The 13,766-nt window shown below is 37.9% G+C and overlaps 1 protein-coding gene across 1 annotated transcript in view; it reads left to right on the forward strand.

Moving 5' to 3' along the window:
* The window catches only part of SPTA1 (spectrin alpha, erythrocytic 1), a 107,173-nt gene that overhangs the window by 81,282 nt on the left and 12,125 nt on the right, over positions 1 to 13,766 (forward strand). Inside the window, exons 42-46 of the mRNA XM_043963436.1 lie at positions 1,176 to 1,252; positions 2,433 to 2,642; positions 6,535 to 6,831; positions 11,061 to 11,173; positions 11,862 to 11,879. Coding sequence (XP_043819371.1) covers positions 1,176 to 1,252; positions 2,433 to 2,642; positions 6,535 to 6,831; positions 11,061 to 11,173; positions 11,862 to 11,879 — 715 coding nt within the window. The remainder of the gene's footprint in view (positions 1 to 1,175; positions 1,253 to 2,432; positions 2,643 to 6,534; positions 6,832 to 11,060; positions 11,174 to 11,861; positions 11,880 to 13,766) is intronic.

Here is a 13,766-nt window from a genome sequence, read left to right on the forward strand (position 1 = left end):
GAGATCTTGGTTTCTTGAGATTTCTGACATCATGTATGATGTCATTGAGCAGCACAGCCTCTACTCACTTCCACTCATGAAAGTGACTGAAATTCAAGTTAGATTTTTAAAAATTTTATTTAATTTTAATTTATGGAATAAAACAAGCATTTTCATAAAAGTATAATATAAAAATGTATGTGAAAGTGTAAATCTATTAGGTACAACTTTTGCTATTCCTTTTAAATAGATAATAAAGTTTGATTTTTATATGACTCACTGGTACCTTACATTCAGGTGTATGCTGGTAAATGTTTATGAACCAGCTCTCTGGAAAAAAAAAATCAGTACACAACACACTTTTATGTTTAATCTGCATGATTAACATTTTCTCTATCACTTTCTTAAGTCTAAGCAATCACAGAATAATAAATTAGGATCTGATTTGTAACATTTGTCTTTTTACATGATGTAAATACACTGAAAATTTAACATCTGGCACTTACGAGCTGGTTGGAGTTGCTTCTAGCACACTTTAGCACATTTAATTTTTTTCAATGTGGAAAGTCATTGTTGCACTTCTCTTTTGTCTCTTTCCACATAGAATAGTAAAACAAAATAAAACAAAGACACATACACGATGAATTTGGCCTAGGTTTGAATCTCAGCTCTAATAATTACTATTCATGTTACTTTGGACAACTCATTTGACCCCTTAATTTCCTTAACCATAAAATGAGTGGATTGGGCTAGCAGATTTCCAAGGTCTTTTTAAATGAGTAATCTTATTATTTTGTAATCCTAAAATGTCACCACTACTGGTTTATCTTAGGGGGAAAAACAACTTTAAAAGGCATTAACATGGGGCAGCTAGATGGCACAGTGGTTAAAGCGCTGGCCCTGGATTCAGGAGTACCTGAGTTCAAATCCAGCCTCAGACACTTAACACTTACTAGCTGTGTGACCCTGGGCAAGTCACTTAACCCCCATTGCCCCGCAAAAAAAAAAAAAAAGAAGAAGAAGAAAAAAAAAGGCATTAATACATTCCAAAGACTCATAACTCTTAGAGTTAGGAAGTCCTTTGTGGTATCCAGTCTAAATGTTTATTGTTATGCTTTAAAGAAATTTGCTTCTACCCTTATTCTCCAGCCCCTCACATTAATTCTGATTGTGCTCATGCAACCTATGTTTTTAAGCTGAAAAAGAATCCACTCTGAAGATCAATGGAAATGGAGGGGACCTTGCTGCTTACCGTATGCTACTCACCAAGCAGGTGAGAATGGAAACTAGCTCTTGCCAGAGTTGGTTCTTATCTTTTGTTCTCAGAGGACCAAAATGTCATTGCTTTATTGGAGTCATGGTAAAGTGTGTCTGACTGTGGCTGAGCAAATATGAGCTCAGAAGGCTGTAACACAAGTTGGGCACACATAGTCCACATGAATATCAGAGTAAGGCAGTGGACAGTAGGAGGTATGTGCAATGAGGGACCTGGGAAAGGAGGGAAAGCCTCTTCCTCTTAAGTTATTTCATGCTGGCTTCAATCATTTTGAGTTTCCTATTGTCAACTCTTAACAAGTAGGGATTTTTATAGCACAAGCTCCTAGCAGTTCTGTGATTAGGATTCTTCTTTTGAGAGCCATGTTCCAAAATCATCCGCCTATTCAGTACCCAAGGTATACGAAGTGTGCGATACAGTGGATGGACGGTACCCTGGGCCAAAAAGAATCAAAAGACCTGAGTTTTTGACTCCTGCTTCTGGTTTCATTCACGATGAGGGAGTTGAATTATATGAACCCTAAGGTTTCTTCTGTCTCTGCATTTTATCAATCTCTCTTAGGTCTTAAGGAAGCTACAACATTTGAATAAGACCGTGCTCTCTGCTTTAACTGAAATTCTATTCTCAAATGTCATGTTCAATCAGCAAATATTTATTAAGGAAATACCATATGCAGGCTACTGTGCTGCACTGAAGGGACCTAGGAAATTTAAATCAGATCCTCCTCTTTGGTTTAATAGAGCTTATATCACTGTGGTCAGGTGACTGAGTGAATGATTTAATGAGCAAACCCTAGTTTCCACCCTTTTTGTGGAACCAGATAAAATCTTTGTTGAGTGTGGTGTAGAGGAGAGTATATAAGATTTGGAGTTAGAGCTTCGGAGATTCAAATTCTAGCTCTGCTATTTGCTCCCTAAGCTCATTGCTCTCCTTCTCTGTTTTCTTTATATATAAAATGAGAGTATTGGGTTAGATCTCTTCTAATTCTGAATGTCTAATACTTTTAACCTAAGGTTCCTAAATCACCCATGTAATCCTTATCTTGATCATCATGCTGATGCTCAGATACCCCTAACTCAAGGTATGCCTCAGATGGGGTGGATTACCAGGTGTTGGGGCTATCTTGGTCTCCAGATGGATAGCCCCAGCTTACTCCCTCTCCATTACTCTGCTATAGGATACACTGGATGATGGACTGAAAAGCTTTGAACAGGAACAGCTGTCAGAAATAACAGACTTAAAAGATCAGCTGGTAGGAGGGGAGCACAGTAGGGCAAGCACCATCAAGGACCGGCATGCTGTACTTCTCCAACGCTGGGACCAGCTACTGTCTGCTGCTGCAGCCCGAACGGCAAAACTTCTGGAGGAGCAGCTACCCCTTCAGAAGGTAACCCCCAAAGGGGAGAGATTAGTAGTATCTGAGCTAGCAATGAACCCAGTTCTTGTGATGGGTGGGATTCTCACTAAAATCAAATAGTCAGTCAACATGTAATTATTAAGGGTTTATATAAGGAGAAAAGTGGGTGTGGTCAGTTCTATGCTCTACCCCACCTCAAATATAATGAAGCTAAGTGTCTTATGGTGGGTGGGGCCACTTCCAATGGGTTTTAATGTTTATACCAGCAGTGACTGAATCTCTTAGGCCCATGGAAAACACCAATTTCTTAGTTTGGCTCACTCCAACTTGCTCTCACACTAGATCTAAGTTCCCAGTGATAGACCACTACTATATGTTTATATCTGGACTCTCTCAGGGTCTGAGGCACAACCCTATTGAAGGGAGATACACTTCTCTTATTTATCTTGCTAGCTCTGGGGCCCCTTCCAATGTGTTCTCTATCTACACAAACAGCCACTCACACGACAGCATCACATGAAACTACTTTTCTGCATACTGCATGATTGTTGTTCCTCACTATTCTTCAGCAGCTGGTATTCTCTTCTTTAACACCGATAATACTGTAATATATAATAGCTTTACTAAAGAGTTTTATCTACCTCTATCTATCTATCTATCTATCTATCTATCTATCTATCTATCTATCTATCTATCTATCTATCTATCTATCTATCTATAACATAATGTGTGCTGGGCACTGTCCTAACTGCTTTTCATTACTATTCATTTGATCTCACAACAACCCTGGGATATAGGTGCTATTAATATTACCATTTTACATTTGAGGAAACTGAAGCAGAGATTATGTGAAATGCCCAAAGTTAACACAGCTAGTAAGTTTCTGAAGTTGAATTTGAACCCAGGGATTTTTGACTCAGGGTCTAATTCTATACCCACTGTGCAACCTAGCTGCCTCCAAAATGGCATTTCCAGACATTTTCCAATTAACCATCACCATTAAAAATGCATTTAGGAATTTTGTTTTTTAATATTTTTCCAACTCCATGTAAAGACAATTTTAATATTCATTTTTTAAAAATTTTGATTTCCAAATTCTTCCCATACCTCCCTTTTTCTCTATTCTCCCCTCCCTCGAGATGGTAAGCAGTTTGATATAAATTATATATGTGCAATCATAAAAATTGTATTTCCATATTAGTTATGTTGTAAAAAAAAAGACACAGACCCATCCCCAAAATGTGAAAAAATAAAGGGGAAAATAGTATGCTTCAATCTGTATTAAAACTATCAATTCTTGGGACATCTAGGTAGCACAGTGGATAAAGCACTGGCCCTGGATTCAGGAGGACCTGAGTTCAAATTTAGCCTCAGACACTTAACACTTACTAGCTGTGTGACCCTGGGCAAGTCACTTAACCCTCACTGTCCCTCAAAAAACAAACAAAACACCTATCACTTCTTTCTTGAGATGTGCATAGTATTATTCATCATAATTCTTTTGGAATTGTCTTGGATTGTTTTATTAATTACAGTTCTTTTATTAATTGCAGTTCTTTTATTAATTTTTTCCTTTATAATTACTATTTTTTCTCAATTATATGTCAAAATAATTTTTAGCATTCATTTTAACAAGATTTTGAGTTCTAAATTTTTCTCTCTCCCTCCCCTCCTGAAATGATAGGCAATTTGCTATAAGTTATATATGTGCTATCATATATAACACATTTCCATATTAGTCACAGTTGCAAAAGCAAAAACAGATCAAAAGGAAAAAAAAACATGAAAAAGAATAAAGTGAAAAAAGTATGCTTCCATCTGCTTTCAGAGTCTATCAATGGATAGCGTTTTCATTTGTGGGTCTTTTGTACTTCTTTTGGATCATTGTGCTGCTGAGAACTGAGTCATACATAGTTGATCATCACACAATGTCTCTGATATTGTGTTCAATATTTTCCTGGTTAGGCTCATTTCATTTTGCATCAATTTGTACAAGTCTTTCTAGGTTTTTCTGAAATCTGCCTGTTCATCCTTTCTTATTGCACAATAGTATTCCATTATATTCATATAGCACAACTTGTTCAGCCATTCCCAATTGATGGGCATCCCCTCAATTTTCTATATTTTGCCACCACAAAAAGGACTGCTATAAGGATTTTTGCACGTGTAGGTCCTTTTCCCTTTTTTATGATCTCTTTGGGATAGACCTAAAAATGGTATTGATAGATTGAAGGGTATGCAGTTTTATAGGCCTTTGGGCATAGTTCCAAATTTATCTCCAGAATGGTTGGATCAGTTCACAACTCCATCAAGACTACATTAGTTGTCCAGTTTTCCCACATCCTCTCCAATATTTATTATTTTCCTTTTTTTGTCATATTAGCCAAGTCTGATAAGTGTAAGGTGGTACCTCAGAGTTGTTTTAATTCTCATTCCTCTAATCAGAAGCAATTTAGAACACTTCTTCACCTCTAGATAGCTTTGATTTCTTCATTTGAAAACTGCCTATTCATATTATTTGACCATTTATCAATTTAGGAATTGTATTTTTAAAAATTTTACTCAGTTCTTTATACATTTGAGAAATGGGGCCTTTAACAAAGAAAGTTGCTGTAAATATTGTATCCCAGCTTTCTGTTTTCCTTCTAATCTTGGTTGCATTGGTTTTGTTTGTGCAAGAGCTTATCAATTTAATATAATCAAAACTGTATTTTACATTTTGTAATGCTTTATATCTCTTGTTTGGCCATGAACCTGTAATTCACTTAACTTCTTTAGGATTTTAGCTGCTATACCACTCGGTGCATATGTGTTTAGCATTGATATTACTTCATTGTCTATGGAACCTTTTAGGAAGACGTAGTTTCCTTTATTATCTCTTTAAATTAGTTCTATTTTAGCTTTTGCTTTGTCTGAGATCAGAATTACTACCCCTCCCCCCCTTTTTTTTTACTTCAGATGAAGTAAATTTTACATCTTACATATTTTGAAAATCAATATAAATTTCTTCCTTTATATATTTTTCTACTTTTCTCAACATTAATATGTTTTTAAAGAGACAGCATATTTCACATTTGCCACGTGCTACGAACTTAGCTTTAAGCACTAGGGATACAAAGAAAGGTGGGGGGGAAGCCCCATGTTCTCAAAGATCTAACAATCTAATTGAGGAGGCCACATGCACACATGTATATGAATATATGTATGTATATGTATACATATATACGTAGATAAATATAACTGTATATATGTGTATATAGGTATATATTTTTAATTTAATTTATTAATATTCTATATATTTATACTTGTTTTATTTTTATTATATTATTTTATATATAATAAATGGTGTGTAATTAAAGAGAGAAGGCACTAGTAGTGAGGAACACTGGCAAAGGCTTCATGCGCAAGGTCAAATTTGAACTGAAACTTAAAGGAAGGCAGGAGATGGAGCTGAGGAGAAAGAATATGCACAGTGTGGATCATAGTTAGTGGCTAGTCTGGGACTTTCTCAAATGAAATTTCTGGAAAGAACTCACCAATGGGAGACAGAAAATGTAAGGGTAGAAGGAGATCGAAGACTGGTAGAAGAGTGAAGTTGGGCTATTTAGAAAATTCCGGATATTGACTCAAAGTCTGTCTCCCTGTACTATTCATCTTATATTCTTATTTCTGCCTCTGTGAACTACAAACACAGAATAAGACAACTCTTCTGTTATTTTAGAGAAGCAATCATCATGTCTCTGATAAGTGTCTCTTTCTCCAGAACACGGAAAATAAGCACATAAATGAATGGATAATAAAGGATCTCTCTCTCTCTCTCTCTCTCTCTCTCTCCCTCTCTCTCTCTCTCTCTCTCTCTCTCTCTCTCTCTCTCTCTCTCTCTCCCTCTCCCCCCTCTCCCCCCCTCCCCTCCCCCTCCCAGGCTGAGGATTTGTTCTTGGAGTTTGCCCAGAAGGCTTCAGCCTTCAACAACTGGTGTGAGAATGCAGAAGAGGACCTCTCTGAACCTGTACACTGTGTCTCCTTAGCAGAGATCCAACAGCTTCAGAAGGACCATGAGGCTTTTTTGGCATCCCTCCCAGGAGCTCGGGCTGACTTTGACCACTTGGTAGAATTGGATCAGCAAATTAAGGCCTTGAACATGCCCTCCAGTCCATATACCTGGTTAACTGTGGAGGTTCTAGAAGGCATCTGGTTGAACCTGCCCAACATCATCAAGGTATCTTGGGGCTAGTTCTAGGGGCAACAAACTCTTGTAAAAAGAACCAATGAATTGGAATCAGAAGAAATACCTTTGTTTTCTAACTGAGACATATAGATAGATTGATAGATATGATATAGATATATTTATATATGTGTGTATACACACACACACACACACACACACACACATATATATATATATACATAAACACATATATATATTTCATATGTGACTTTGGAAAAAACACTTTTAGGCTCAGTAGGACTTAGTTGCCTTATCTATGAAATGAGGAAGTTAAACTAGATCTCTAAGGTTCTTCTGCCATCTCTATGTTACAGACAGAATCATCTATCACTTAGGGCTCTGTGTAGTTGGGCACTAACTCGAGGAGGTAGCTGGTGCATATGCAAGAGGTTTCAGTGCCAATTGATGTTTTGAAATAAAGATGAGGTCCTCATATATATAATTATACCCAGAGGCCACTCCCACCACTCCATCATCCCATCCCCAATGCATACACAGCATTACCTGAAATACAAGGTGGAACAATCCCTAACCTCTGTACAAATAAGAATAAGCATTTATATAGTACTTTAAGGTTTGCAAAGCACTATACAAATATTATCTCATTTATTCTAAAAAGACTCCTAAGAGGTAGGTGATATTATTATCTTTATTTCATAAAGAAAGACACTGAGGCAGAGAGAGGTTAAGTGGTTTGTCCAAGGTCACATAGCTAGAAAATATCTGAGGCTGGATTTGAACTCAATTCTTCTTGACTCCAGGCTGCACACTCAGTCCACTGCCTCATAAGGTACCCTAATATGACTTGTGCCCTTAAAGGCTAACTTTGATGTTCATTTTGACCAGATTTCATCTGGTCTCTTTAACCAGAGTTCTCTCAGCAATGTGAACATCCTGTGCTATTGCTTTGTCCTGATAGTGATGACCTTGGCTTCTCAAAGGCTGTGGAATGCAAGATTTGACAAGCCCTACCAAACTGGAAAAGCTTTGATTAGGGGTCCAATGATAGACTGTGAGTTTGTCATGTGAGTTTCAACTAGCTTAATTCAGAAAGGTTCATCACCAGAAAGATGGCAGCTAGGTGATGAATTTGGGACGCTAGAGCAAATTACAATTATGATTTACTCAAAGGTGGATGGATGCAATCAGCATTAGGGGAGTGAATACTCCTATTGATGAAGTCATAAGTCACTGAAACCAAGCACAAGAATGTTGGAGACTGGGAAGGGAATACATAGAAAGATTTATGTCATACTCCATTTCTGAGAGCAATAACCCTGACTAGGGAACTACATCTCTGCTGGGGAAGGCCACTGGTAGCAACATCCAGAGGGTCATCAGGCACTTCTAGGAAGTAACCTCAGTGGTCTGCCAAGGCAGAATTGAGGAAGACAAAACAACCTGATCCTACTGACACCACTAATGGACTTGGCATCAACAATATCACCCTGGTTATTGTATCCCATTTGCACTTAGCTTAGGAGTCAAGGGCAGGAGACAATGCAGAGGAACTTTGGAGGAGAAACAAAGGCTGAAAGAACTAGGATTTTGCATTTTAGGTAAAAGAAGCCTGAGGTCTTAGTTAATTATGGTTTTCTACTATTGGGAATATTTTTGGAGGGGAATATTTTTAAACAAAGGAAGGTACTCACCTCTGAGGAAACAAAATAAAAAAAAAAACACAACCAACCTTATACTATATAGTACAAGGGATGAAGGTTAGGCCCTGGGAAGACTCATTATCTGATAGTCTTTGACTATAGAATATGAAAGTCGAGGATGGTGCATATATAATCACATGTCACAGTTATTCTTTAAATTTTGTGTCATATCATCAATCAGCATTTATCAAGTGCCTAATGTATGCTAGAAACTGCTAAGTTCTGGGAATACAAAGAAAAGCAAAGATTAGTCCTTAACTAGAAGCTCACATTCTAAGGGAGGGAGACAACATGCAAACAATTATGCCCATACATGATATATTATTGTGAATTGAATATAATCTCAGAGGGAAGGCACTACAGGTGAGGTAGGGGAGGGCAGTGGGAAAGATTTCCTGCAAAATGTAGGCAAGGAAGGAGAGCCTTCCAGATAAAAGGACATGGACTCTTGTGGTAGTCTGCTGAAGCCTGTGATCCCTTCTCAAAATAATATTTTCAATTATATAAAATAAGATGCATATAATTACAAAGGAAATAAATTATATAGAAATAGTAATATATACATATATATACATATACATACACACACACATATATATATGTATATATATATATGTGTATATATATATATATGTGTGTATATATATATATATATATATCAAATGAGTAAATCCCAAGTTAAGAATTACTGTTCTAGAGCAAGTAGTCTTTCCAAACCAACTCATTTAAAGGGAACTAGAGTTTGGGAATGAATTTCATCCCATAACAGAAATATTCTGGGCACCCTAGGTTATCCTAGAGCTAACGTGAAACTTCAGAAGAATGGCCTCACAGGTCCCCCTGGCCAACCTACTCACTCACCTTTAAGTAAATCATGTTCGTAATTTATTCTAGCATATTGTAAATATTGTATTGGTTGTTTGGAGAATGGGGTGTTAGGACAGAGTAATCCCAGAAAGCTTTCTGGAGGTAATTTTGAAATGCAACATTCATTCAATAAATTCAATAAATAGCCATTAAGGCCCTATGATGTGTAAAGCAACATAGCATAGTAGAAAGAAAGTTAGCTTCAGCGGTTCATCTTCACCCTCTGGAACATGCTGGCCATGTAATCCTGGGCAAATCTCTTAATGTCTCAGTGTTCTAAAACTGGCACATATTATATGCCAATCGCTGCACTAAGATCTGTACAAATATCCCATTTGATTCCCACAGCTCTGGGAGTTGGGTGCTATTATTATACCCATTTTACATTTAAGGAAAATGAGACAGACAGAGCTTAAGTGACTTGCCCAGAGTCACATAGCTAATGAGTATCTGAGGTCAGATTTTTTTTTTTAGTCAGGCAATTGGGGTTAAGTGACTTGCCCAGGGTCACACAGCTAGTAAGTGTTAAGTATCTGAGGCCGGATTTGAACTCAGGTACTCCTGACTCCAGGGCCGATGCTTTATCCACTGCGCCATCTAGCTGCCCCCTGAGTTCAGATTTGAACTCAAGTCTTCCTGACTCCAGACCCACTATCCACTATGCTACCTAGCAGGCTCGAGTTAACTTTTTTATGATTATAGATTATAGGGAAGATCCTAATTTGTATTGGTAAAGGGAATTTCTTCATTTAGGATCTTCTTGTATCCATGAATTTCCAAGTCCAGTACCTATCCCTACACTATTATGTACAAAGATCTATGTTAGATACTAGGTTTTGTGTTTCAGTTGTTTTCAGTTATATCCAACATTTTATGACCTCATTTGGGGTTTTCTTGGCAAAGATATTGGAATGGTTTGCCATTTCCTTCTCCAACTCATTTTGCAGATAAATAAACTGAGGCAAACAGAATTAAGTGACTTGCCCAGTAAGTGTCTTAGGCCAGATTTGAACGAAAGAATAATAATCTTTCTGACTCTAGGCTCAGAACTCTATTTCACCACTTAACTGTCACCAGATACTGGATAGGCCATACAAAGATGTGTAAGACGCAATCCCTACCTGACCTAGCAGGAACTATGATGATATATATAAAAAATGATGAAATAAACGTAACACAAGGAAGCTTATGATAAGTAATAACATGTTTATATTGTCCTTTCCTATTTACAATTAATTTTATCCACATTTTGAAGATGAAAAAACTATCATATATATTAAGTGGCTTGCCTCAAGTCACATAGCTAATAAGCCATACATCCAAGCTTCAAACCCAAGTATCCTGTCTCCAAATCCAATGTTCTTCCAATATATTCCAGGAAGACAAACAAAGTGCTATTGGAGCTCAGGTACAATTGCATCTATAAGGGAAGGCTCTGTGGCTACTAGGTTAAGCCGTAGATAGGATTTTGATGGGCAGAAATTAGGGGTGGCTTGTTCCAGGTAAGATGGCATAGGACAGGGAGATAAGGAGTGAGGGTAAGCAGGCAGAGGCACATGGGATTGCATAGATGACAGTTTCCAACTGGGAAGAGGAAAATGAGATGCTACTGGGGATATGGATTCGTGGTTTACCTTTCTAAACCAGGGCTTCTAAAGAATTTTTACCTTAGTCTCTGGATTGGACTTGTAGGAACGAGAGCAGGAACTACAAAAAGAGGAAGAAAGACAAGTGAGGAATCATGAGCTGTGCCAAGAGTTTGAACAAGATGCCAGTGTCTTCTCCCAATGGATCCAGGAAACCAGGTCTGTCATCCCATTTGTGTCAGCTAAGTAGATGAGAGACATCTTCGAACAGTGTCCCCATCCCCACCCTCAGGCAAATCTCATTGCATCATTGAATCCATCCATGCTCATCCTACACCATAAAGCAATGCCTGGCTCTAAGGATGGAATCAGGTGCTTCAGAAAAGGCACAAAATAAACTGGTATCATCCATCCTGGGCCAAGAAGAAATAAGACAATGGTCTAAAGGAAATCAGGAAGTGAGGCTCATGGAAATCAGATGACAAGAATAAAGGGAATTGCTCAACCTCTCCTTTTTTCTACTTTTCTCTTGGGTGTTCTCTGGAGAGTCTGGTAGGTTCTGTTAAAGGTAGACTGTGATATTCTTGGAACCTGTTGAGATGGGTGCTGACAATGCTCAGGGGTGCAGATGAACAGGTGGGTTTTATCAGAGGGTAGAGCCTTTGGGATAGTTGATGGAAGATGGTAAGGCTGGTATACAGTTGGCCGTCTGATTGCCTTTTGATGCCAGATATTGGGGGGCTAAGATCTTGGTGAATGGACAGACTTTAAACCATAGCTTAAAAAATATTGCAAATTCAGATTTCATGCCTTTTTGTACAGAAACTTGGACTGATCTGCTTTTTTTCTTTTTCTTTTTTTTTTTTTTTTTTGCTTCTGGCTCCTGTTCCTGGAACCCCCTGTTCAGGGCTTATTTCCTAGATGGGTTAGTATTAAATTTTATATTTAATATGGTCAGGGGGATGGACAGGATCAAATGGTAAGTAAGGTTCTCAGCCAGTCAGTGGTTGCTTGGTGCCCAGGCATTGTAGTCCTCATCCTTGATTAGAACAGTGGGCTGCAGGCTGTAGTGAGTGATTACTGGTATTAATGACAGCTTATATTTCTATAGCTACGATTGTGGTGTCAAAACACTTTAAAACTATTATTTTCTTTGATGCGTATGATATCCCCGTGAGATAGAAGAGAATCGTCAGGCTTAATTTAGTCTTAATTTATGATTTAATCAATGTGTGGAAGTTCTCGTGTGGAAACTCCCTCCACTGATAAATCAGTAACTCCTCTGTATCATTATTATGATCAGAACTGGAAAGGGCTTAAGAAGTCATCTATTTCATCCCCCTGATTTTACAGATGAGGAAACAGCTCTAAAGAGTTGCCTCGGGCATAGAGAAGTTAAATGGTTTGCCTATTGTCACCTAGCCAGAACATATCAGAGGCAGGATATGAATCCAGTTCTTTCTGAATCAAAGTTTGTCCTCTATCCCACATACTACACTGTCCCATTTTATAGATGAGGAAATGAGAGTCAAAGAAACAAAACAATTTACCTAAGCCCAATTAATTAAATGGCAGAGACTGCTCTTTGCACTCCAAGTCCAGGGCTTTCTCCATATTGACCTAGTTTCTGCCCTCTGGGAAGTCACAGACAAATAAAGACAGGTAGGGATGTAACATCATAGCAATCAATGTATAAAATTCTTCACCATCAGCAAGGTAAAGTAATGGAACTGCTCTGATCTACAACCTCTTCCACTTACCTTCTAGTGACAAAACGGTATCCTAGAAGGAACTCTAGATTTAGACAGAGCTCTTTTATTCTAGTTCCACTTCCACCATTAGCTCTTTGACCTTGGGCAAGATGTGTGACTTCTTTGAGGCTTGATATCCTCATTTGTAAAATGTGAGTTATGACCCTTGTCCTTTGTTCCTGGATTGTACAGAGAAAGTATTAAAGTGACTGAAGAGTGCCCACTGGCTAGACTATGTTCATTTGTAAGCCCAGCCCACAGAGCTCATCTATCAGTAGACAGATCCTGGAGAGATGCTGCAGATAGACAATGAACTGAGACTGGGATTGAATATAGAAGAAAGACAATGGATTGGATAGAATTTGAGAAATAGTACAGTGTTTTCAATGACTTTGAGCTTTTCCCAGAAACAAAATCCTACTTGTAAACAAGCATATTCTTCTGGGATGGCTCTCTGGCTACAATCAGGGAATGCTGAAGGCTCTGAGGAATAGAAATTGCAGGTCACCCAAAGGGTAATGGAGAGATGCGTGGTGAGTGTAAATAGGCTACAGCATGTTACAAATGATGAATTACATCGACAAAAGCAGTATAGAAAAATCATCAAAGAAATGTTATCACCAGAAAAAGAGGTGGACTGGTCAAAGAATAAGAGGCAGGCAGCCCATATGCTTTATTAGTACCCACAGAACATCAAAACTCTAGCAAGAGATCCCTACCAGCTCCCTGGAGAGTCCATGGAAGATTTATAGAAGGGCATGTACAAGATAGATTGAGAAGGCATCCCAGGGAGTACCTACATTAATGAGATCACAGATCCATTCAAGGGGTTGTATTAGTTAAGACTGCATGAAAAGTTTCGAAAGTCATTCTAAACTCTTATGCAAATTTGATGCAAATTTGTTGTAATCCCAGGCACACCCTTCAGGTTACATGAAAAAGCAATCAATTAACAAGGATTTATTAAACACTTATTCTGTTGCAGGCACTGTGATAAGACCTAGAATACAAAAGAAAAAGAAAAAGTAGTCCCTACTTTCCAATGGCTTATATTTTAATGA

This window comes from Dromiciops gliroides, chromosome 4 (assembly GCF_019393635.1).
Source record: "Dromiciops gliroides isolate mDroGli1 chromosome 4, mDroGli1.pri, whole genome shotgun sequence".
In the NCBI taxonomy this organism is placed as follows: domain Eukaryota; kingdom Metazoa; phylum Chordata; class Mammalia; order Microbiotheria; family Microbiotheriidae; genus Dromiciops; species Dromiciops gliroides.